The 20,319-nt window shown below is 43.8% G+C and overlaps 1 protein-coding gene across 1 annotated transcript in view; it reads left to right on the plus strand.

Annotated features, from left to right (window-relative positions):
• Positions 1-20,319, plus strand: part of LOC309567094 (myosin-4) — a 77,277-nt gene that overhangs the window by 43,947 nt on the left and 13,011 nt on the right. The window contains exons 18-29 of the mRNA XM_082272418.1: positions 972-1,059; positions 1,150-1,267; positions 5,559-5,682; positions 5,775-5,911; positions 6,973-7,228; positions 9,053-9,295; positions 11,833-12,009; positions 12,098-12,243; positions 12,856-12,946; positions 15,750-16,139; positions 17,991-18,117; positions 19,509-19,627. Of these exons, the coding sequence (XP_082128544.1) occupies positions 972-1,059; positions 1,150-1,267; positions 5,559-5,682; positions 5,775-5,911; positions 6,973-7,228; positions 9,053-9,295; positions 11,833-12,009; positions 12,098-12,243; positions 12,856-12,946; positions 15,750-16,139; positions 17,991-18,117; positions 19,509-19,627 (2,016 nt within the window). The remainder of the gene's footprint in view (positions 1-971; positions 1,060-1,149; positions 1,268-5,558; positions 5,683-5,774; positions 5,912-6,972; positions 7,229-9,052; positions 9,296-11,832; positions 12,010-12,097; positions 12,244-12,855; positions 12,947-15,749; positions 16,140-17,990; positions 18,118-19,508; positions 19,628-20,319) is intronic.

A 20,319-nucleotide genomic window follows, 5' to 3' on the forward strand; every position in this document is an offset into this window, starting at 1 on the left:
ATAGCAGCCCATTGATTTGAATGGGCTGCTATGCCCTCATTTTCCGCAGAAAAAAGGTGCATGCAGCATTTTTTTAAAATTCAGTGGCCTTGAAATCCATCCTGCTTTTGCACCATGCGACTAACCTGCAGTTCCTGCTCTGGCAAGCTTTCTGCATTTTTTGTATACGTGGGCACGGCATTTAAAAACAGTTTGCGTGTGCAGCAACGGCAGGTAAGTCGCATGGTGCAAAAGAAGGATGGATTTCATGGCCACTGCATTTTTTTAAATTCTGCATGCACCTTTTTTCAGCTGAAAACGCAGGCATAGCAGCTCAAGCCCATTCACATCAATGGGCTGCTATGCCTGTGCAAATGTGGGCCGCCAACCCGCATATATGTGAACCGCCAACCCGCATACATGTGAACCGCCAACCCGCATACATGTGAACCAGGCCTAAAGCGATAGTAAAGTAATTTATAAACAACACCTCCTTCAGGTTTAACCACTTCTTGACCACAAGGATTTGCCCTCTTAATGACCAGGCCATCGGATCGGATCGGAGCCGAGCGCCAGGACCAGTTATCACCAGTTAGGCCAGACACTGCTTGATGACCTATTTTAGGCCTGGTTCACAGAGTCTGTACTGACTGACTATATAATAATGTGCATAAGTGAACCAAAGCCCCTAAATTCAGCAATGAAATTGAAGTGAGGTGGAAATTTAATAATTTAAATTTAATAATAGAATACCGTGATAATACCGTATACCGTGGCAAAACCTTAATCAATTAATCGCAGCATGAAAATCTGATACCGTCACAAGCCTAAGCACAACCCAAACCATTAGAACATTTACCTCCCATCAAAGACCCATTCCTGGTGTCCTATAAACTATTATAACATTTAGTAAAGTTCGTTTTCAGGTTGTTTTAGATTTAGGACTGCCGTCCTTGCAGGTAATTTACCAATGCAACTTCATTTTGCAACAGGAAAATTTAAATAAATTGATGAGCAATCTTAGGTCAACTCATCCTCACTTTGTACGATGCCTCATTCCCAACGAGACCAAAACACCAGGTGAGATTCAGGGCAGTGAGTGCCAAATTATCAGCATGCAGTCAGCTGATCAGAAGCATCTATAAACATCTGCCATCTCTTTCCCTAAAGGTGCCATGGAACATGACCTGGTCCTGCATCAGCTGAGGTGCAATGGAGTGCTGGAGGGCATCAGGATTTGCAGAAAAGGTTTCCCAAGCAGAATCGCTTACGCTGACTTCAAACAGAGGTACCTTAGCCAAAACAGCCGGGTGTCAAAGCCAGGGAAATATCAATGCAAAGATGAAGAGAGGGAATATTAACGATAGACAGATAAAAGTTCTACAATGTTGATGTAAAGTTTGTGCATGTTTTAACAGGCTGAAGATTCAATACAGATGATATAGCAGCTGTCCATAATTGAATCAGTAGGAGTATAGATACTGGCCAGCAGGCTCCAAAAATGTTTCCTAAGTCATACCCCAGGCTTCATCACATTCCCCATACACTAGGGCAGGGGTGTGAAATTCAACTTCATTGAGGGCCACATTAGCATTATGATTGCCCCCAAAGGGCCGGGTGTATCTGTAATACTACATGTCCAGAGTATCCCAACCCCCTTACATCAGATATAACAATAAATGCAAATGTGCATTACAAGGGGTGGCAGGCTAAATGCACAAGATAAGAGTTGTGCCACATCCTCATGAGAAATGACTGGAAGTGTATAGGGAAAAACATGGGCTTTATAGGCGCACATATAGAAAAAATACCAAAATTTATTAATACAGAAAGGACATACAATTTTGTAAAAAAAAAAATCATGAATATTACATGAACACAATATAAAAACATGAGCCTTGATAACCACGGTCATAAAACCAATTCCCCTAAGAGGATAATGATAAATACCAGAAGCCCCTCAGGGGATATTGGCATGGCCGCGGCACTATGTGGTGGTAGATCAGATGTCAAGAGTCCCCCCCTACCCTCCCTAACATCAAAGTGCACCCCCTTACCCTGTGTTGCTGCTGGGAAGAAGCTAGGGTCGGAGCTGGGAAGCAGAAAGTGCAGAGTCTGGAGGAGGCCAAAAGAAGGGCTGCAGCTCTAGGAAAGATGTGAGGGCCACATGAAATATCCTGGAGGGCCGGATTCGGCCCGCGAGCATTGTGTTTGACACATGTGCACTAGGGTATTTTTCAGGTTAAAGCAACTGGAGCAAAAGCCTTTGCCCCTAGTTATAAAGGTTCCATCAAAGGCTTTGCCAATTTAAAGCTCTGCAGGGGTGGAGTTAGGTTGTTTTCAGGATAGAGAGATTGGAAAAATCAACCTTTAAAACTGGTGGTATTATACAATTTCTTTGACCAAAGGCTTAATACATACATATTGTGCTTGGCATTAGAGATCAACAGCGTACACTAAACTAATTGTTACATTTAGCCCAGATATTGGATTTAGGTCCTGCATTGCAGTAAGAAAAAAGCATTGACTTTCAATGACCTCAAACCTGCTCTAGATATTCCTTATATAAGAATCTCTAAAGAAGAATTATGAGAGACTTGAAGAGATGTGGATTTTTGTACCTGAGGATGGTGAGGATGAGGGGAAGGGCAAGAGACATCTCCTGTAGCTTTTTGGTTTAATAGGACAACGAAAATTAATATAATAAAATAAAATAATATTAAAATTAATAGGACTCTAAAATTTTGAAGAAACTAAACTTGTTACATTTAAACTTTTATTTTTTTATTTTAGTTAGTGCATGGAACCCCTCTAAGTTTGTTTGTTTTTTTAATTTTTTTTAATTTTTTTAAATTTTTGAATGATTTTTTAGATTTTTTTTTTTTGTACAACTCTGTTCGGAAAGGGGGGGGGGGGGGTTGGTTGAGCTGTTAGGGGTCTAAACAGACTTGACATCTCACTTTTGTGAAAGAGAAAGGAATTGAGGATGCGTGAATGATCAGGAGCTGAAGCAGTTTACTATGCTCAGTTATGAATGGGCATAGAATTATATATTTACCTGCCTCTTCCCCACTCTCCGTCTGTCCGTGTGCCCGCAGCAGGGAAGCAGGTGGAGCTATGTGTGGAGGGGGGGGGGGCAACGAGGGGGGGCCCGGGCACACTTGGGGGAAACAGAGGAACACGGAGGGGGATCTGTGGGGCGGGAGGACAATTACAGAACAATGCATTGTGTCTCTCACTCCAGCAGCTAAAAGCCAGCAGGAGGGAGAGGGGGAGTGTAACGGAACCACCGACCCACACTGTACTTGTGGTCTTCCGTCAGTATACGGCTTCCTTGCAGTCCTGAACATAGATATCAAATTCTAGCCGCCCTCATACAAAGCTAGCCAACAACTTAGCTTGTAGTGGAAATTAGTGATGTCCGGTTCATGAACGAATCGTTCTTTTGAATCGATTCTTTTCAGTGAACCGAGTGACTCGGTTCTTCTCACTAACGAGTCGGTAGGAAACAGTTCAGTATTCAGTGAAGGAGAGCTGGTCTGGGCCGCTGGTAATATGATCCTAGAGTGAGGAGCTCAGCTCCTCCCTCTAACCAATCAGCGTCTCCCAGACCAGCACACTGAATAGCTGGCCAGAAACAAGCCTGTAATGAACCGTTCAGTGAGAAGAGTCGAATCATTTCCCTGATTAGCTCAGTACAGCGGTTACTGAGTCAAATGAATCGAAGCCAATGAGTCGGTCTGTTAGAACTCAGTACACTAAGAACCGTTCATCACCAGCACATACAGCTGTATACATGGAAAGCAGGTTTCTGTTCATGTGAACTGCATTCTGATGGGCAAACTTCACAGTTAACATTGCCAGCTATCAGATTTGTCCAGTTTTTACAGATTATGCACAGGAATAAAAGTATACTTTTATTACTGTGGCCGAAGTACACACACAGTAGTAAAATCTGATCGTTATTCCTGTGCATAATCTGTAAAAACGGGACAGATCTGATAGCTGGCAATGTTAACTGTGAAGTTTGCCCATGAGAATCTGCTTTAAATATATACAGCTGTCACCTGAAGTCCTGAAAGTTTATTGTGTCTGACATACCGTAGGCTTGAGACAGCTCTGAGAAGCCAAGAAGGAGTTAAATCATCAGAAAACATCCCCAGAGAGCTGCCGAACCTAGGAGTCACTCCTCTGATTCAGCTCATTAGAATAGAGTTGAGTCAGAGCTTCGGTTCACTGCTTGTCAGTAGACTCAGCAAGTGAACCGAAGATTCGATTCAATGAATCGGTTCATTTCAGTGAGTGACTCGAAATGAACCGATTCACTTCAAAGAGTCGAACTTCCCATCACTAGTGGAAATCTCTCTTTATTGAACAGTGACACAGACTTTATATACAGCATGGACCTCCCCCTCCTGCTTATATTACCACACACAGGTCAGCCTGATCAGGGTTAAAAAATACAGTGATACTAATCAGCGCAAACCCTAAATGAAATAATAAAAATGGTAAAATAATGTGCACAAGGCTGCAAACAATCAGTGACAAACACAAAACACCTGTGATCTCTCTTTATTGAACAGTCACACAGACTTTATATACAGCATGGACCTCCCCCTCCTGCTTATATTACCACACACAGGTCAGCCTGATCAGGGTTGCCTGATTACATTATTATATGCAGATGAAATTGTACACAGAAACAGAATTAACCCGAGCTAATTATCTAGCTGTCTGGACAGAATACACATCCCACCTCATTACACAAACAACAGGGAGAGCCTGTCTGATATTGAAGTACAATGCACATTAGCATAAGTGTAAATACAGACCCCATTTGAAGCAATCCAAACCATTACGTATCTGCCTTTCACTCCCAGTGACGGTGAGTACCGTCCCAGGGGGAAACCAGGTTTCCGCTATCGGAGGGAGAGACACAGACACAGTGCATTGTTCTGTAATTGTCCTCCTGACTCGCCGCACTGATCCCCCTGATGCCCGGGCCCCCCTGTGTGCCTGGGCCCCCTACAGGAGGACTGGTGGTACCACCCTATTGGCGGCCCTGCTGGTGACTATTGTCAGTAGGACAAAAATTAGAGGAAATCAAAAATGTTACAATTGTGTCCAAACCAGTAGGTGAAGCTAAATCTTCCAATGAGTACACCTGTTTTGATGACAATTATCTAAGAGGGAATTTGCCTTTACGTTATTTAATATGTGCCATGGGCCTCTGGTTTGTACTTGCCCCCCGGGCCAAAAGTTGCCAGTCAGCCCCTGGTTGGTGGAGAGCACAGGGAGCCCTTCCCAACAGCAAAATCCAATGACTACTGCTGGCTGCTATTGCTGCCGGCAGTGATCAGGTGGAAAAAACTCGACAAGCTGGTTGTACTGAAGTCCATTAATGGATCGAATTCAGTACAACCAGCCTGCCCATAGATGGATTTAAATTTAGCTGGTTCCTGCTGAACTGGCTGAATTTTGATCCGGCTATGGCGGACTTAAGATACTTTTGCTATCATATTATCTTAGGGCATCAGAATATGTAAAATGGCTCAAACATTTTCTATATTATTTTCTAGATACAAAATCTTAAATGCAAGTGCTATTCCAGAAGGTCATTTTATCGACAGCAAGAAGGCATCTGAGAAGCTTCTTGGATCCATTGATATTGACCACACGCAATACAAATTTGGTCATACCAAGGTGCTTACCACTTTCTTCAGTTGTATGTTCAACAAAAGGGAAAACTGTTTGTAGCTCTATAAACTGTAACACTGTATTTTCTAAATCTGAAGGTGTTTTTCAAAGCTGGCCTTTTGGGTACCTTGGAAGAGATGCGAGACGATCGTTTGGCCCATGTCATCACACGCACTCAAGCTTTGTGCAGAGGATTTCTGATGAGGTTGGAGTTCAAGAAGATGATGGAAAGGAGGTGTGTGTTCACTTAAAGAATGGATTCCCCAACTCATATATTTATAATGACAAAGGTGTAATAGAGAATCTAAAACCGTATAGATAAATCTACAACACTAGAGCGCTAATGATCAAATTCTGCTAATAACAATATTAAGGTCACTCCTGCATGGGAAAATTGATGACAGGGTCTGAAGTTTTAATTCCAAACAGTTCCAGTGAGTAACAGTCCAAAAAAGACAGGGAAAAGGGTGTGAAGGATCTCTTAATTCCACCAAGCTTCCACCAATAACCGGTGCTCCCCCCTCTTTCTGGACACTCACCAGACGTTCGATAACACAGGGAAAAGGGTGTGAAGGATCTCTTAAATCCACCAAGCTTCCACCAATAACCGGTGCTCCCCCCTCTCTCTGGACACTCACCAGACGTTCGATCAAAACTCTCCGTCAGAGGATGCACCAATCCACCAATATGTGACTTCAAACTTATAGGATCGAAGTTCCATGTGACACTTAAAAGCCTTCATAAAACACTCCATTCATGGTATCATGTAAATAAATAAAGTGGGGGCACATAGTGTAATTCCGCAACTTTTAAATGGAACAAATTAAAACACACTAGCCCCTCTCCCCTCAAGGTTTCTACTTACAGAAATACATTGGAATGAAGGCATTCAGTAAAGGTATGCACGCTCTGTGACCCCCGCTGCATCGGTCCCGTGTCCTCCAGGTACCTGTAGCGTGGCCAAGCGTAGCATCAATGATCAGGCGACCGCGCACACACACCCTGACGTGTTTCGTCATAAGGACTTCCACTCATATATTTATAATATTTAACAAAAATAATGCTGATTGGTAAGAAAAACATATTACACAGACAAATAATATTCAGGAACAAGTTTTTTTACTTTGATTTTATGTCTTCAGAATGACCAGCTTTTTAAGACATAGCATTTTAGACATAGCTTCTAGAGACAAAGATCCTGACAGATATTTTAGGATGATAGTCTGTACCCCAGGGTAAAAACATATGGTAATTATTTTTAAGTCTGAGATACAAATGTTTTGTTCTGTTTTCCAGGGAAGCTGTGTTCACTATTCAGTACAACATCCGATCATTCATGAATGTCAAACATTGGCCATGGATGAAGCTTTACTTCAAGATCAAGCCTCTTCTGAAGAGTGCCGAATCAGAGAAAGAAATGGCCACCATGAAGGAAGAGTTTGCGAAGACAAAGGAGGCTCTGGCTAAGTCAGATGCAAGGAGGAAGGAGCTTGAAGAGAAGATGGTCAAAATTCTCCAAGAGAAAAATGACCTTCAACTTCGAGTCCAATCTGTGAGTCTCAGTGAATGCAAAAAATGTTAAAGTGAAAAAATAAGAAGTAAAATAGCGCTTGAGTTGAGTGTTTAACTCCTTTACGATACAATAGCACACATACGCAGCATCCAGGAGGTGGGCTTTAACCACTTTACCACCGGAGGATTTTGCTGTCTTACGTCTGGGCCACTTTTTGCGATTCGGCACTGTGCGAATTTAACTGACAATTGCGCGGTCGTGCGATGCCGTACCCAAACGAAATTTACGTCCTTTTTTTCCCACAAACAGAGCTTTCTTTTGGTGGTATTTGATCACCTGTGCAATTTTTACTTTTTGCGATATAAACAAAAAAAGAGCGTAAATTTTGAAAAAATAACAATATTTTTCACATTTTTTATATGAAATTCCCCCCCCCCCCAAAAAAATGTAAAAATCAAAATTTTTTTTCATTTTTGGCCAATTTGTTTTCTGCTACCTATGTTTGGTAAAAAAAAAAATCACAATAAGCCTATTTTGATTGGTTTGCGCAAAAGTTATTGCGTTTACTAACTAAGGGAAAGATTTTTGTCATTTTTGGTGTTTTTTTTTTTTAACGAGTAATGGCGGCGATCTGCGATTTTTTTTGCGGGACTGTGACATTGCGGCGGACAGATCAGACCCTTGACTGACATTTTTGACACTTTTGGGGGTACCAGTGACATTTCTACAGTAATCAGTGCTATACATATGCACTGTTACTGTAAAAATGACACTGGCAGGGAAGGGGTTAACTTTATTGGAGAGGGAGGGGTTAATGTATTCCTGGTGCTTACTAACGTGTGTGGGGGGAGGTGACTGACTGACACAGGAACAGATCTCAGGTTCAGCTATGCTGAACCCTGCAATCTGTCACTGTTTGTCACTTAGGAGTTCCGCCCGCTTTGTTTACACAAGCGGGCAGATCTCCAGACTCGATTCCCCGACGATCGGGGAAGAGTGGCGGTGATTGCCGCCGCTCCTCCCCTGGCCCGACTCCAGCCCTGACTGAAAACAGCGGGAGCGAGCCTCCGGCGGCGCGCGAGCACCACCCACAAGGGGAGGAGTCCAGCGACGTAGGTCTACGTCGTTGGACGGGAACGAGCCACTTTGCCGCAGTACAGTCCCAGTGACTGGTCGGCAAGTGGTTAAAACTGGGTGCCACATATATGTGGTCTTCTGTTTGTGCTGAGAGCGTTTTACACAGTGCGCTCCTAGCACAGAGACTGGGCTCTTAGGCTGGCCATACATTATACAATTTTCTTGTTCAGTTTCCTTTAGATTTACCTTCAACTATGTAGTGCAAGGGGATGCCTAATACAAATTGAAAATGTTTAGGTTTGACCTCATATTATATGGTTTTGGTAAATCTAAAGAGAAATTTGTACAAGAAAATTGTATAATATATATGTCCAGCCTTACTGAGAGCTTCGGGTCTCCTACTAATGAATAGCACCCATGCCAAGCAGCCAACCTTTGGTATTCACAATGCAGCAGGGCAAGGGCATAGGACCTGGAAGCTATTGGAGACAACTGTAGTAGCGGTATCTTCAACAAGGATTTTCAGATTCCAGGGGCATTGACCAGGTATGATATATGCAAAGATACATTGGTCCAAGCTACCTATGTAAAATTTCCAAACCTGAAGTTCTTCTTTTGAAGTATCTGCAATTTATAGCCCCTGTGTCACTCCAGTTAAGAACCTGAAAAGTTGTGATCGGCTGAAGGCAAAATTCAATTGGAGACAAATAAAGGATCTGAATGAGAGACTGAAGGATAAGGGTAATAATCAGAACAATTTCACTAATAAATGTTTGTTTTGAACAGGAATCTGAGAGTTTAAATGATGCAGAGGACAGATGTGATCAGCTGATCAAAACTAAGATCCAATTGGAGGCCAAGATTAAGGAGCTGAATGAGAGGCTGGAGGATGAGGAGGAGTCAAATGCTGAGCTAACTGCCAAGAAGAGGAAACTGGAGGATGAATGTTCTGAACTAAAGAAGGACATCGATGACTTAGAGCTGACGCTGGCTAAAGTTGAGAAGGAGAAGCATGCCACAGAAAACAAGGTATATATAATATGGAAACGAAACATGCTTGAAAAAAAAAAACAGTAATTGACCTAGAAGTCATTTTTACATTGTAGGGATACCCAAGACCAACCTCCCAGTATGGCCAATGGGGAAAGGGGGGGGGGGAGGGGAGAGGAGAGATAATTTGGAGTTTCAGGGTACTGTAATCACAAGAATAGACAAAGATAAAATCAAGGTTTTTATTTCGACATATAATTAAAAGAACAAACAAATGGAAGCGTACATAAGCACATAGGTGCTGGCAAAAAAGCACAGTGGGGGTTTTTGCAATCCTATGATGGATTCTCAAATTTCCAGGTGTGTATACCTCGACATGTTTTGTGGTATAACCACTTCTTCAGGACAGGTAGGGGCAAGGGGGGGGGGGGGGCAAATGCCCCCCCCTGGAATCTCAACTTCCCCCTTTCAAGTGAATGTTAAGCCACTTTATACCATCCTGTCTGGTCTTTTTAATAATCCTGTTTGCCCCAGAGTCTGTGTTTTAAAAAATAAGCCATTCTTTACCAGTTTTCAGAGGGCTGAGGCCGCTCACGTGACCCGTCAGGGCTTAGTCGCCATGGTGTACCGTGGTCAGTTTACAGAGGGGAGGACATAGCCAGGCAGGATCAGCCAGGTATTTTAGGTGATAGAAGGGGCCAAATTACACAGCACAAGCACTGTGTTGTATAACATGCTTTAAGGGAACAGGATCAATTTTTTTTTTTTTAGGTTAACAAATGCTTTAAAAATAAACGCTCCTGTTTGCTCTTAAAAAATGAATACTCAAAATAAGTATACGGAATAAGCCCCTACCCTTCATTACATTGTTGAAAAAGGGGCGGGTGATCTTAAAATGTTGCCCCCCCCCTGAAAAAAGTTCTGCGGACGCCCATGCTTCAGGAGGATACTGTACACACTTGTGCTAATTCTAGTGATGACAAACAATCTATTAGTAATCACATAGTATAAGTACAAAACAGTATATACATAAAAAGTATGGGAGGAACCATCTTACCCAAAGTTCAAGATCAAAGTGGATCACAGATCGCGGACCTAGCCACCAAAATCCTCTCACCGGCGGACATGGGAGACACTATATTGAATCGATTGTAAGAATATTTATAACTTGTAATTATTTTTGGGATATTCCCAAAGATCCCATATAGAAAGGGAAAGATAGTGTGATAACCCCAAGTGATGAATAAGGGGGGAATCCTATGGACCGAATGTAAAGAAGGGTGTGGGATAGATGTTGCACCCCAACCACGTGGCTGAAAAAGGTGAAAGGAGGGACTGGGCAATGGGAAGAGGGGAAGGAAAAAGAAGGGGTGGGGGGGGGGGGAGAGGGAGAGGGAAGGGAAAGAAAGGAAATGCAGGAAGGGGAAGGGAAGAGCGAGGAAAAAGGGAGGGGAAGATAAGGGAAGGAGAAAAAGGGGGGAAGAGGGAAGAAGGGGAAGGGGGAGCAAAGTAGGTAGGAAGGAGGAGAAGAACCAGTCACCGAGGAAGCCTTGTGGTATCATATGGAACCCAATTTCACAGAAGGTACTCAGTGGTGTATTTAGGTTTTGTGCTGCCCTAGGCCTGACTTAACTTGGGCACCCCTAATTTAAATATGACCCACTACTTCCTGCAAAGGCCACACCCTTTCCTGTTTATGACCCGCCCTGTCACCTGTAAACCACAGACCACAACCACAGTCTATCAGTGCCCTTCAGTGCCCATCAGTGCAGCCTCATCAGTTCCCATAAGTTAAGCTTTATCAGTGCCCATCAGTGCAGCCTTATCAGTGCTCCTCAGTGCAGCCTCATTACTGCTCATCAGTGCTGCCTCAACAGTGCAGCATATCAGTGTGGCCTCATCAGTATCAATCAGTACAGCCCCATCAGTGGCAACCAGTGCAGCCTCTCAGTGCCCATTAGTGCAGCCTATCAGTGCATCATATCAGTACCCATCAGTGCTGCCTTATAAGTGCAGCCCTATCAGTGCAGCTTATCAGTCCTGCCTCATGAGTGGCCATCAGTGCAGTCTATTAGTGCCCATCAGGGCAGCCCCATCAGCTTTTTTGCTGCCCCCCTGCAAAGTGCTGCCCTAGGCCTGGGCCTTGTTGGCCTAGGCCAAGATACAGCACTGAAGGTACTTGAGAAGAGAAAAAAATAGAAAAAAACATACCAGAACAGGCCAAATTAGGCCATGGGGTAAAAACAATCAGTCCTCCACCCGGGCAAATGCAGAAAAAGGAATCAGGGACAAAGCAGATGATAGTTGAATAAACCACTCATTAGTGGAGATCTAATACAGTTTGGCAATCTATGTATATTTGCTCTGAAAGGATTCAGAGCATAATGGATAACTGGATGTTGGTACTATTAACCATAAACATTACCACAGGCTTTCATATATATTTCTTTTTTCATTGTAATACGGTGTTCCAAAAAGTTGTCACTGGTTTATGAAATGTTTTCTACAATCATCTAGTAAGCTTAAAGTTTTTTTAATGGACCAATAGTGAAACACATTTTTTTTTTAACAAAAAGGTCAAAAACCTCACAGAGGAGATGGCTGTTCTAGATGAGAACATTGCCAAACTTAGCAAGGAAAAGAAAGCACTTCAAGAAGCTCACCAGCAAACTCTTGACGACCTCCAAGCTGAAGAGGACAAAGTGAACACATTGACCAAAGCCAAAACCAAGCTTGAGCAGCAAGTTGACGATGTGAGTAAAAAGCTACACTATAAATACCATTATAAACATATATACATTCAGGCTGCTAAAATGTTATTTTAATTTATTTTTACATTAGCTTGAAGGCTCTCTGGAACAAGAGAAGAAGTTGCGCATGGACCTTGAAAGAAGCAAGAGGAAACTTGAGGGTGATCTCAAATTAGCTCAGGAGACCATCATGGACCTAGAAAATGAAAGGCAACAACTGGATGAGAGGCTGAAAAAGTAAGTGTCAATATAGATTTAGCCAAATAACTGAACCAATGCTAATGCAACAAATAACACAACATATGTATTGCTTTACTAATGGCGCTCTTCCACTGCATGGAACCGAACGGTTCGGCTCGCTTTTGTGCTTTTCCATTGCTGGTACCGCATGGTACGGTGTAGGAACAGTTCGGTACGGTGCAGTATGGCGGCGCTTTTCCACTGCATGGAACCGAACGGTACGGATCTCAAAAACAGTACCACCTCGATTGTGGTTCCAAGAGGTACCATACCCGGTACCATATTCCACAATCCTTTGCATGCAGTCACTACTAGCCACTGATTGGTCAGAGAATCCCACCCACCCCGTTGTTATCCCACCCACTTAACTTTAGTACTACTTTAGTGGAAAAGCAAACCATACTGTACCGTACCGAACCGTTCCAACACCGTACCATGCGTTACCAGCAGTGGAAAAGCAAACCGAGCCAAGCAGGGCCGAGTAGAGCCGAGCCGGTACTTGCAGTGGAAAAGTGCCATTATACTATGGTGTCAGTAATAATTTTTTACATTAACAAGTGACATACATGTCACTGTCTAAATGACCAAACCATATCTATTTTACACCAGGAAAGACTTTGAGATAAGCCAGTTTGGCAGCAGAATTGAGGACGAGCAGGCCCTTGGTGCCCAGTTGCAGAAGAAGATCAAAGAGCTCCAGGTATGATCTGTTAACTGCCAAAACAAAAGTTTAATCCAGTGTTTCTCAACCTTTTTTCAGTCAAGGCACCCTTTAACCACTTTACCACCGGAGGATTTTGCTGTCTTACGTCTAGGCCACTTTTTGTGATTCGGCACTGTGCGATTTTAACTGACAATTGCGCGGTCATGCAACGCCATACCCAAACCAAATTTACGTCCTTTTTTTCCCACAAACAGAGCTTTCTTTTGGTGGTATTTGATCACCTGTGTGATTTTGACTTTTTGAGCAATAAACAAAAAAAGAGCGACAATTTTGAAAAAAATAACAATATTTTTCACATTTTTTATATGAAATTCCCCCCAAAAAAATGTAAAAATCAAAATTTTTTATCATTTTAGGCCAATTTGTTTTCTGCTACATATTTTTGGTAAAAAAAAAATAGCAATAAGCATATTTTGATTGGTTTGCGCAAAAGTTATTGCGTTTACTAACTAAGGGAAAGATTTCTGTCATTTAGGGTGTTTTTTTTTTAACTAGTAATGGCGGCGATCTGCAATTTTTTTTGTGGGACCGTGACATTGTGGCGGACAGATCGGACCCTTGACTGACATTTTTGACACTTTTGGGGTTACCAGTGACATTACTACAGTAATCAGTGCTATACATATGCACTGTTACTGTAAAAATGACACTGGCAGGGAAGGGGTTAATTTTATTGGAGAGGGAGGGGTTAATGTATACCTGGTGCTTACTAACGTGTGTGGGGGGAGGTGACTGACTGACACAGGGACAGATCGTAGGTTCAGCTATGCTGAACCCTACAATCTGACCCTGCCTGTCACTTAGGAGATCCGCCCGCTTTGTTTACACAAGCGGGCGGATCTCCACACTCGATTCCCCGACGATCCCCCTGGCCCGACTCCCGCTGTAACTGAATACAGCGGGAGCGAGCCTCCGGTGACACGCGCGCGCCGCCGAGAAAGGGGAATGTCTGGTGACGTAGATCTACGTCGCCAGACGATAACGAACCACTTTGCCGCAGTACAGTCAACGTGACTGGTTGGCAAGTGGTTAAAATTATAGACAACCTCAAGGCACCCTTTAAAATTATGGACAACCTCAAGGCGCCCCATAGTAAAATGTAAAAATCTGTTCATATAGATTTACATAATGCAGCAACATCCACACACATAGGACACCCAACGTTAGAGGTGATTTATTCTTCCAAAGCAAATACACATTTGCACACTGGTAATGACTAGTATTCCAATGTTTCTCTTCTCCCTCAATTTCTCTTTATCACTCACAGAGAAGGGCACAGGAGGGTGGAGGCAACAGACATCTTTCTTATTAACTGATGACGTCATCATTGGTTGTTAGGATACCAGTGTCTAGAAAGTTGTAATTGTGCATATTGGAAACCCATGGCTTTGTATAACTAAAAGGCAGGCTTCATCCACCTACTGGCTTGTATACAATTTTTGATGCATTTTTAGGCATTTTGCCAAGGCACCCCTGAAGAAAGCTCAAGGCACCCCAGTGTGCCTGGGCATCCTGGTTGAAAAAGGCTGGTTTAATCAAATACCCTCATGGGAAGACTTACTCAAACTGGAGCATCCAGAATCTGGTGAAGTTGTGCATGGTAGCCTATCAACTTCTATCTTCAGCTTGGTTCTAAAGGCTAGGTGTTTACCTTAAAAAACACCCTTCTAACTATTTCTCTCCCCCCACTCTCTAAATACTTACCTTAACCTGTCAGAGATCCAGCACTGTGCCTGGCTCCATAGACACACACAGCTCGAGAAAGAGCATGCATGTGTGCCCCCATAGCAAGTGGTTTGCTATGGGGGCACACAGAAAAGAGGAGGGTGTGACGAGACCCTTGCTCGCTTGCTTCCGCTCTCCCGACACTCCTCTGTTCCTAGTGAGTCAGCTTGCAGATCGCAACATCTGATGGTTCCGTCAACCAAGGCTCCGGGATCCGAACTACAGCTATGTGCCGTTCGGAATCCATTAGAACAAACACCAGGCAGGCTGTATGTAAGTTCAAACAGGAAGACGTTTATTAGAAGTACACAACACACTTTTATACAGAATTTGGAACATCCTGCCCCCAACAACCGCTTTCCGATTGGTCAATTGCAAAGTATATGCCGTTCTCCTTCAGGTCCTCCTTAGCCATGCAAATGAGGACTTGAAAATGAGTCAGCAGGGATTAATCCGATAGCTTGATTAGAAGGACTGTTATGTGTAATGAGACAGAAACCCCCAGGGGACAATCAATGTACACAATAGCCAGACACAGAACAATGGGAGGTCATCAGCACTCAACAATGAGACAAGGCAATCCACATTCCCTCCCAATACACAAACAAAAGGAAAGCCTCTCTGACACTGAAAGATATGTAACACACACAGCACTCAGAAATCACAGACCTCGTGGCAAATGGGAACAAATCTCAATATTTCTAGATGGAGACATTGCTGACAAATCTGAAGCAATCCAAACCATCACCCATCTGTCCTTAAATTCCAGTGACGGTGAACAGAGGGGCCTAGTGAGACGGCGGGGGACCCCACAAGAAGGGGTTAGGGGTTTTTCTGTGGAAAACCATTGCACAGAGCATCTAAGTATAACATCTTTCCTATTTTAATAGAAAATCTAGACTTTATAATCACTTTAACCTTTGACAATCAAACCTGGAAGCTGATTGGTTTCTATGCAGAGCTGCACTGGATTTTGCACACGCCGATTTTAGTAAATTTCCCCCACAATGTCATATGGCTCTTACTCACAATTGCTTATATTTTTTAACTTTAGGCTCGCATTGAGGAGCTGGAAGAGGAAATTGAGTCAGAACGGGCAGCCCATGCCAAGGCTGAGAAGCAAAGATCTGATCTCTCCCGGGAACTTGAGGAGATCAGCGAACGTCTGGAAGAAGCTGGAGGGGCAACATCTGCTCAGATTGAGATGAACAAGAAACGTGAGGCAGATTTCCAGAAGATGAGACGAGACCTAGAGGAAGCCACCTTGCAGCATGAAGCCACCGCTGCAGCTCTCAGGAAGAAGCACGCTGACAGTTCTGCAGAACTTGGGGAACAGATTGACAACCTTCAACGTGTCAAACAGAAATTAGAGAAGGAGAAGAGTGAACTGAAGATGGAACTTGATGACCTCGCAAGCAACCTGGAAACAGTTACTAAAGCCAAGGTAAGTGAAAGATACATTTCTGTAGGAGGAAAATTTCTTATAATAAGGTCATACGTACTTGGTGGTGCCAATCCCATTGACACTCAGGATAGTAGGGATTCCAGCGTAAGTTTAAGGGGAAAATTCCTCAATCTTTGAGATCATCCTTTAGGTTTATCTGAAAGCAGAGATGGCTTTTGGGTAAATTCAAGGTTTGCACACAGGTACCTAAATTAGGTGCCCCATCTATTGGCACAGAACTGTTCTTGGTTTTACTGGCCTCCTCAACATGGGCCTGGACTTAGATTAAGTGTATAGAGTCCTCATAGAGTGTTCTCTCTCTGCAAATAGAGAGGGTAAAGCTCTTTAGCAAGGTTACACAGCAAAAACAAAAAACGAATAAATGTGCAACCAGGGCCGGTGCTACACTATTTTACACCCTAGGCAAGACCAGCTACTTGCGCCCCCCCCCCAAAATAAATAAAAAGGGAAGGGGTTAAAAACTCCTCTATGTCATATCCAGTGACCCTGATCTGGTGGTTCCTCCATGTAAAGTTGTCATACCCTGGGACCCCCATATTCCTCCATGTCACACCTGGGAACCCTGATGTCCCCCTATATCACACCCTAATGTTTTTCCACGTCACATCCTGGGACCCCAATATTCCTCCATGTCATGCTGTCATACCCAATGACACCGATGTTCCACCATGTCACACCCAGGGACCCCTGTGTTCCTCCATGTCATGCTGTCATACTCAGTGACCCCAATGTTCCTCTATGTCACACCAGGAGCCCCTGATGTTCCTCCATGTCATACCCGGAGAACCTGATGTTTTTCCATGTCACACCTAGGGGACCCTGATGTTCCTCCATGTCACACCTGGGGACCCTGATATTCTTCCATGTCACACCTGGAGACCTCAATCCCCCATGGCACACCCAGGGATCCCAATTCCTCATTGCACACCTGGTGACCTCAAACCCCTGTTACACTCGTGACCCCTATCTCCCATGTCACACCTGGTGACTCTGATTCCCCATGGCACACCTGGTGACCCCGATTCTCTTTCACACCAGGGATCCTCCATGTCACACCCAGGGATCCCAATTCCTCATTGCACACCTGGTGACCTCAAACCCCTGTTACACTCATGACCCCTATCTCCCATGTCACACCTGGTGACTCCGATTCCCCATGGCACACCTGGTGACCCCGATTCTATTTCACACCAGGGATCCTCCATGTCACACCCAGGGACCCTGATCCCCTGTTCTGGGGACACTCACTGGGCAGTATGAAAAGAGTGGCCCGTACTCTGCCCTCCTTGACCATGATCCTGCTGATTCCTTCTCCCAGGATGCTCCTCTCCTGGACCACAGTGCTCACCACAGCTTCAACCGGCTCCTGGTGGAGGGAGAAGCAGCAGTCAGAGAGCTCCGCACCTCCTTCATCACCAACCTCCTTAGACCATTCCGGTGCCTTGTCTCTTCTGCTCCAGTAAAGGTGCCGCCCTCCAGTGCCCAGCTCCGGCTCAGGTTCAGCTCTCCTCCGCTCCCTGCTTAATACCGACCCAGGGAAATGAATGGCTGCCCACCAGCTCAGTGTAGAGAGTTACATTCTGCCCAGGGTTTAGGCCACTCAGCTCCAGACAAAGAGGATCATCATGCAGGCAGCACTCCAGTGGGCTCCCTTCCCTTCCTCATGGCTGCGCCCCTAGGTGGCAATGCGCCCTAGGCGGCTGCCTAGTTTGCCTAGTGGAAGCACCAGCCCTGTGTGCAACCCTTCCAGACTAAAAAGTTTGAGATATATTTCAACTGTATGGAACTATGAGATGTCTCAGACTTAAGACTCCTTTGTGTTGTACGCAGGCCAATTATGAGAAGATCTCCCGAACACTGGAAGATCAGTTGAGCGAGCTGAAGACAAAAGAAGAGGAACACCAGAGGCAAATTAATGATATCAATGCTCTAAGAGCCCGTCTGCAAACTGAAAATGGTGAATATATGGTGTAAAGACTACTAAAACTAAATCAGAAACAAACCTTTATGTGAAAGTGCTAGAAAAACATTCACAGATAAGTAAAGGTATACCCAAAACATAGGATTACATATTCGGCAATTCTGTAAGTTTTTGGTGCAGCCTGTTGTTCCATGTTAGGTGCCTATTGTGACTAAATATGGCACCTAAGTGAAAAGTTGGTCGTTATGTGGATTGCCCAAAAGGAAGATACAATCTAGAGAAGTTCTGGTAATGTCCCCTTCATTCAAAATGCTGCTTGGACCTTCATCCACCCATCTATGAGAGTTTACTGAAAAACTATTTACTTAAACCAGCCAGTAGATTATGTTTAGTGGCCCTTTAAAGTCACCTCTTGGCATTTTATAAGCTTCAGTGACTGTACATTTGTGCAGTGGTGTATTTTGGTTTTGTGCTGCCCTAGGCAAAACTAAAATTGGGCACCCCCCCTCCTTTGTAAATTTGCCCCACTCCCTTTTTAACGGATGTGACTCCTTCCAAAATTGAAGGACCACAAGTCCCAGCATGAACCCCTGAGATCTCACAAGGGGGGGGGGTGGGGTGAGAGGGGGTGGGTGAGGGAGAGATGGGGTGGGTGAGGGAGGAAGAGAGAGGGGGGGTGAGAGGGGGTGAGGGAGAGAGAGAGGGGGGATGAAAGAGAGGGGGGTGAGAGAGAGAGGGGGATGAGAGAGAGGGGGGATCAAAGAGTGAGAGAGAGGGGAAGAGAGAGATACTAGTGATGATAGAGAGAGGGAGGGATGAGAGAGAGAGCGAGAGAGTGGGGTGAGAGAGGAGAGATGAGAGAAAGAGGGGGGAGAGTGGGGGGGGTGAGAGAGAGAGCGAGAGAGAGAGAGGGGGGAGAGAGGGGGATGAGAGAGAGAACGAGAGAGAGGGGGGATGAGAGAGAGGGGGGATGATAGAGAGAGGGGGGATGAGAGAGGGGGATGAGAGAGAGAGAGGGGGATGAGAGAGAGAGAGAGGGAGAGAGGGGGGGTGAGAGAGAAAGAGAGAGGGGGTGAGAGAGAGAGAGAGAGAGAGAGAGAGAGAGAGGTGGTGAGAGAGATGGAGAGAGACAGGAGGGGTGTGAGAGAGAGAGAGAGAGAGAGAGAGGGTTGGGTGAGTGAGAGAGAGAGGGGGGGGGGGTGAGAGAGGCGGCTCTAGCAACCAGTGGCCAATAAAGTCTTAGGTGGAGGGGGCTTTTTTGCTGCCCCCCTGCAAAGTGCCGCCCTAGGCCTGGGCCTTGTTGGCCTAGGCCAAAATACAGCCCTGCATTTGTGTTGGGAATTTGATGATATAACAGTTTTGTAAGTACAGGTTAGGAAGGCTCAGTCACCCTCCCAGATTCACATTAACCGCCATATTGTGAACAGGTGAATTTTCCCGACAACTGGAAGAAAGAGACGCTCTGATCTCTCAGCTCTCTCGTGGCAAGCAGGCTTTTACCCAGCAGAATGAAGAGCTGAAGAGACAACTGGAGGAGGAGATAAAGGTATAATATATATACATTATATATTATATATAAACCACGCTCGTTGTGGCAAAGGTCAAGCAGCAATTTACAGTGAGATAACACAATATCAAAAATAAAATTCAAAAAGTTGCGCTATATATGAGAAATAAATGAAATACAATTACAAAGTGAGTAAAAATGAATGACTATAAATAAATTAATATTATCAAATGAGGGTGTATAAAAAATAAAAAAATATAAAAAATAAATAAATATGATAATATACAATATAGGTGTTAATTTACAACCCAGTGAATAATTGTCAAAAAGTCTTAAAAAGTGAAAAAAATGATGATGAAACCAGGGATCTGAGATCTTCTTGAACAGCAACTTAACACCTATATTGTATATTATCATAATTTTTTTTTTATATATTTTAATTTTTTTATACACCCTCATTTGATAATATTAATTTAACAATAGTCATTTGTTTTTACTCACTTTGTAATTGTATTTCAATTATTTCTCATATATATAGCGCAACTTTTTGAATTTTTGTTTTTAATATTGTGTTATCTCACTGTAAATTGCTGCTTGACCTCAGATCTCTGGTTTCATCATCATTTTTTCACTATTTGGGACTTTTTGACTATTTTTCACTTGGTTGTAAATTAACACCTATATTGTATATTATCCCATTTATTTATTTTTTTTATACACCCTCATTTGAT

Source organism: Pelophylax lessonae, assembly GCF_965119305.1.
Source record: "Pelophylax lessonae genome assembly, chromosome: 11".
NCBI classification, from domain to species: Eukaryota; Metazoa; Chordata; class Amphibia; order Anura; family Ranidae; genus Pelophylax; species Pelophylax lessonae.